At 42.1% G+C, this 5728-nt stretch overlaps 1 protein-coding gene across 3 annotated transcripts in view; it reads right to left on the bottom strand.

Moving 5' to 3' along the window:
• The window catches only part of rasgrf2a (Ras protein-specific guanine nucleotide-releasing factor 2a), a 62933-nt gene extending 59956 nt beyond the window's left edge, over positions 1-2977 (bottom strand). For 2 of the 3 annotated variants that reach the window (XR_007570508.1, XM_050053815.1), the window contains exon 1: positions 2023-2976. Coding sequence is in view for 2 of the 3 variants with exons in the window: in XM_050053815.1 (XP_049909772.1) it covers positions 2023-2301 (279 nt within the window). In the remaining variant the exon portion in view is untranslated. Of the gene's footprint in view, positions 1-2022 lie in introns of all 3 variants that reach the window. The other variant, XM_050053816.1, reaches the window with a different exon arrangement.
• Between the last annotated feature and the right edge of the window lie 2751 nt (positions 2978-5728).

The following is a 5728-nucleotide window of genomic DNA, read 5'->3' as shown; positions in this document are numbered from 1 at the left end:
TGATGTAAACACAGGTGAGCAAAGCTCATGCTTTCGCTGGTCTCGCGCAGGCGCGCACACGTGAACGCGGAGCACAGAGAAGCAGTCAGAGCTACAGGCTACAGTGAGGCTAAAAACAGAGTTCATATGACGTTTTTCCAAACAACTTTTTATGTCGGGGCTTCAGCACACTTGGATCACTACGGACGAGCAGTATGGAGATATTTTGTGGTTTCAATTATGTGTTTTTGGACGTTAGTCTGGGGCGCCGTCTGCCATTAGGTGTGCTAGCCGCTCCCCCCGCCGATCTCCGCAAGTGATGTGAGGACTCTAAAACTTCACCAGAGCGTTCCTCAGCATGAGGGTGAGTAGATAATGGCTGAATTTTCATTTTTGGGTGCACTATCCCTTTAAGCTTGTGCCGCTCCAACAAGGGCTCCACAGCGTGATGTTACTCCTTTCACAAGTTTTATAATCCAGCCTTGAACTGCAGCATCTTTTTGAAGGCTTGGTAAAATGAATCCATGATGATAAAACTCATACTGAGTATCGTTTGTGATTATTTATCCATTTTTCCAATTGAAAATGAGATTTTGAAAAATATTTAACTTTGGGTAAAACACTGCGCTCGTCACTCTCACCAGCCGTCCAATCACAGTGAGAAGGGGCGGGACAAACACCACAAAGACCAACAGTCACAGAGGACAAACACAAGTGCTGAACAACAACTGCTGTTTGAAACGCTCTGCTGGACACACGGCCTTATTAAAGCAACACCAGCGACTGAATGAGAATTTGGTCGGACGAGAGCAGATCAGCCGACTGACCCGAACTTTACAGCCCTACCAACACCAGAAGAATAAACACTCCCACTTGAGGGTGACGTAATGTGAGTGTCCCATCTGAAGGTAATATGGGGAACAGCTGGTAACAAACATCTGGTATCACAGTTAAAGAGTAAAATATGTACAATCTGTAGTTCAAGCAACAGACTTACAGTCAGCAAAAATCCACCAGATGAAGACGCAGATTTGAGCAAGGAGATGGATTACTGAGCAAGCCCAGAGACCCTAAGTGTCAGAGGGGCCGCCCTGCCCTCACCTGCACAATGTTTCTGATATTAGGAAGAGACTCAAAATGCAAAACGACCACCGACAGACATTTAACCACTAAAACAGACACAGTTACCTCAGAGACACAAAACGACCGCACAGAGACTGAAAATCACCAAAACATGCTAAACCACCACAATGTCTGTGTCTCGCTCCGATGTTGGAGAGGTGATGGAGCCTCCTGCATTTCTGAACCTTTCAGGGGCCCACTGTCTCATAAGGTGCCCATGGTTTACACATACTGGTACACACACTGTCAACATGCAAGGCTGGTACAGTAGCTCCAATTTGAATATTTCAGAGGCAAATAAGGTCAAAATTCATGTGTGAATACTCTGAGCATGTTTTATCTCCAGCAATATAACTTTATACATCACGTGGGGATTTCACACAGTAGCTCATTTACATCTGGAAGCAATTAAATGTTTTTAAAACTGAATTATTATTATTATCATTATTGTCATTTATGATGTCATACTGTGACTGTGGTGAAAAAGGCACAAACATTACACATAAACAGACATGACAGTTTTATTTCTTTCTTATTCTGCTGGATTTGTGTGTATAAATCGTAAAACTGTATTTCTTACATTTTCTAACTGCTCTATAAAAATATCTTCAGAGATTATTACGTCAGTTTTTGCGTCATTTTGCAGGTGTTTCAGGTTCTTTGCAGCTGTATATTTTGCCAAACTGTCAAAATGAGAAATGAGACACACAGCTGGGTCTGTGCTGAAACATGACACCACGCATGTGGAGCAGAGAGAGTCTAACAGGTGAAACACAGGCAGCAGTAAGTCTGCAGAAATGAGCCAAACTGAAGCTCAGAGGAAACGTTACATTCACCAGCAGCCTCTAAACTGTGTGTGAGCTTGTTACTGGTGTGACTGGGATGTGTGTGCCTCTCCCAGTCCAGCTGAGTGGGACCCACCTGCTGTTTCTCCATGGGCTCCTTGCTGATGGCGGAGACTTTGGGCGCAGGTGCGCGCTCGCACGTGCATCCCTCCAGCAGGTAGATCCCAGAGGGCCTCGCGCTCTGGTCGTTCTCGAAGTAGAAGAGCACGTTCTGGTAGAGCGCGAAGTACTTCTCGGTCCAGCGGCTGTTCTCCGTGGTCTTCTTGCTCAGGAAGCCGCGCCTGGAGCCCTCTTTACGCGCCACCACCGACAGATAGAGCGCGTGGCCCTCGTTGTACCGCACGCCCTTCTGCATTTTATGCTTTTAATCCGGTGCCAACTGAGAACAGTCACCGGGGCGTCACATCACACCTCCCAGGAGTGTGTCACGGCCGTTATGAGCGCAGAGACGCGGTAAAGATGTCCGTTAGCAGAGGAGAGTAATCCACGCTTACCATGGCAGGAAAAGTTGGAGAGTCCGCGGCGCAGCGCGCATCACTCACCGGCTCACCGGAGCTTCACCGCGGGCTTCACACCGAGCAGCACCGCAGGAGACACTTCACGAAGCTGCCATGCTCCAAACTTTGGAGCAGGAGTTACCGGAGCCCGTTTCTCTGAGCCCGAGCAGAGCTTACCGTCCCGGCGGAACAGAAATAGACGGAAGGAACAGACGGTGAAAACCGAATCACGACGGAGATCAGCAATAATCCACTTTGACACCAACTTAAAGAGACAGGTCGCTGCTGCTGCGCCGCGCGCTGCCGTCTGCGCCTCACAGGAGCGCACGAGCCCAGGAACGCCCACTGAGCGCAGGTGCGCAGCAGCGCGTGGAGGGGCCAAAAGTTTAACGGGGGCATCACGGCTGGACAGGTGTGCTGGAGTCAGCTGACCTCCATGTTAGATTTAACCCTTTGAAACCTGAGCACTTTGGATTGGTTTGTTTTATGAGAGGAAGGTGAAGAAGAAGAAGTGACCCCCCAAAAATGATTACAAATTAGTAAAAAGAGAAAAATAAAAATAAGAAAATTAGTTTAAAAAAAGTTTAAAACAATGAAATGACCCCCAAAAATGACCAAGAAATTAGTTAAAAAGATAAATGTTAAAACAAGAATATCAGTAAAAAAAAACAAAAGACACAAAAATTAGTAAGAAATTAGTAAAAAAAAAAAAAAAGGAACAAATTATAAACAGGAAAATTAGTTTAAAAAAGTTTAAAACAATGAAATGACCCCCACAACATACCAAGAAATTAGTTAAAAAAGAGAAAATTAAAACAAGACCATTTGTAAAAAAATAAAAATAAAAAATATAATAAAGAAAAAGATAAAACAAAGAAATGACCCCCAAAATTTGTAAGAAATTGGTAAAAAGAGAAATGTTAAAACAAGAAAATCAGTTTTAAAAAAAAGACCCTAAAATTAGTAAGAAATTAGTTTAAAAGAAAGGACCAAATCAAAAACAGGAAAATTAGTTTTTAAAAAAATTAAAAACAAAAAATGACCCAAAATATTAGCAAGAAATTAGTAAAAAGGCAAAATAAAACAAATACTTAAAAAGTTAACAAAGAAATGACCAAAAAAGGAAGAAGTTATTAAAAACAGAAAATTAAAAACAAGAAAATTACTGAAAAAAAGAGTGCTTAAAAATTATAATGAAAAATGATTCTAAAATGTAATAGTTATTATAAATATTGTTTTCCCTACATTTTTTAATCTAAATCTATTAATCTTTTTTTATTATTTTTTTTTCCAGTTTGTGAGGCATGTTTTACCAAGGTGCTCTTTGCCTTTTCCCCGTGTTTTTGAAAGAAACTGTTCCAGTGTGTTCAAAGGTTAAAGTGATAGTTCACTCACTGCCTCCTCCTGATGTGCTGATGTGAGGATGGTGACGATCTGCAGTTCACCAAACACATTTTCACCATTATATCTTTTGTACTTTTGGGTTTCATGCGGCAGATACATCTCCAGTTTAAGCTCTTGTGTAATTTCAACACATATATCACATGATGACGTCATGTTTCTGAGCTCACTTTGCCACTTTGACCTGATGAACTGATCCTTTCGCCTCTGTTCAACAGTCAGTTTTAACCAGCAGATGTTGAGGTGAGACAAACCATCTGCTCAGTGTGTGAGAACCATGGTGACACATTAACACCCTACTGCAGGTTGTCATTTTAACTTTGAGGATATATTCTAGAAATTTGACATGTAGTTTCCCAATCTATCTATTCTCTCAAACCTCCAAACTTCACATGTGAACAACATAACTGGTGCAACCAGCTTGTCAAAAAGATCACGTGTGATATCTGCAGGTTAATCACATTTTCTACATTCACAGAGAAACGCCGAACAGGACGCTCCTCTGTGTCTCTGTGGTACTGACCTACTGAAATTAGTTTAAAAATAATAATTATTTTTGAATAATAATCAGATTTGAGACTCATTCTCTCGACACACACACTAACACATGCACACACACACCCACACACACTTTAAGGGTGGACAAAAGCAGAAGTTTCTATTTCTGTAAAGTGGTGATTCGCTTCAGAAGACGTGTGTTTGTTTTGAAACTGTCATCCAACCTGAACGCACAGACAGATGTGTGTGTGTGATGTGGTGACTGATTTGGGGAAACTACAAGGTGTTAATCTCTGAAGAGACTTCCTGTGACCTCCACCTCCTCTCCTCCTCCTCTCCACCCTGCAGTCACAGAGTTGGGTGGAGGTCTGTCTGTGGTCAGGGTCAGAAACATGCAACACTTGTGGACATCATGTAACAGATAACATGTTTCACACCATCTAGAGACACAGTGTGACACAGAGATGTTGACGGTCTGATCTGTGAAGCAGCTCAGAGTCACTTTACTGAAGTCAAACTGACTCTGAGCTGCTGACGGGCTGCAGTCACAAATCTGATGTACTTGTACTTTACTTGAGCGTCTTCCTTTAATGCAGCGTTCATCTTCTACTCCACTACATCTCACTGAGAAATACTTAATGGAGAAAATCATCAGCAGACAAACCCAAACTGAAAATAACCTCTAGTTAATGGTTGAAAATGAGCTGTATTTTTCTGCAAACCACTGATACGTTTTATTTGCACATTATTGTGTGGTGGGTACATTGAACCTTTACAACAACACTGTTGTTAACATGTTGTCAGCTTTAGGCACAAAATTCAACTGGTTATGGTTAAAAAAAGAGTTCCTGGTTTGGCTTGAAATACCCAGATCTGAAGGCACAGTCCCTGCTGGAGGAGCAGCAACGTCTCTGTAATAAAACAACCACTTTTCATGCCACTGTCTTCCCCAGAAATGCAGCAGTGTCTCTGTAAAAATCAACTGCTTTTCATGGCACCTTTTTTTTTTATTAAAACAACAACAACAAATCAACTTTCTGTGGCACACTCTGACAGGAGACACAGCGATGTCTCCGTTAAACTAAGTTGCTTTTTGTGCCACTATTCTGGCAGGAAATGGTGCAATTTCTTGGTTAACAAAAACAAAAACATGCTTTCTGGGGTCACTAACCTGGCAGGAAATGTGGCAATTTTTCAGAAAAAAGACAAGCTGCTTTTTATGGCACCATCACGGCAGGAAATGCAATGATTCTTCTATTAAAAAACAAAAGAACAACAAGAAAAACCCGTTCTGTGGCACTATCCTGGCAGGAAACACAACAATGTCTCAGTAATAAAACAACCGTTTTTCATGCCACTGTCCAGCTGGAAATGCAGCCATGTCTC

Source organism: Epinephelus moara, chromosome 9 (genome assembly GCF_006386435.1).
Source record: "Epinephelus moara isolate mb chromosome 9, YSFRI_EMoa_1.0, whole genome shotgun sequence".
NCBI classification, from domain to species: domain Eukaryota; kingdom Metazoa; phylum Chordata; class Actinopteri; order Perciformes; family Serranidae; genus Epinephelus; species Epinephelus moara.
This window is presented reverse-complemented; position numbering and strand designations above follow the sequence as displayed.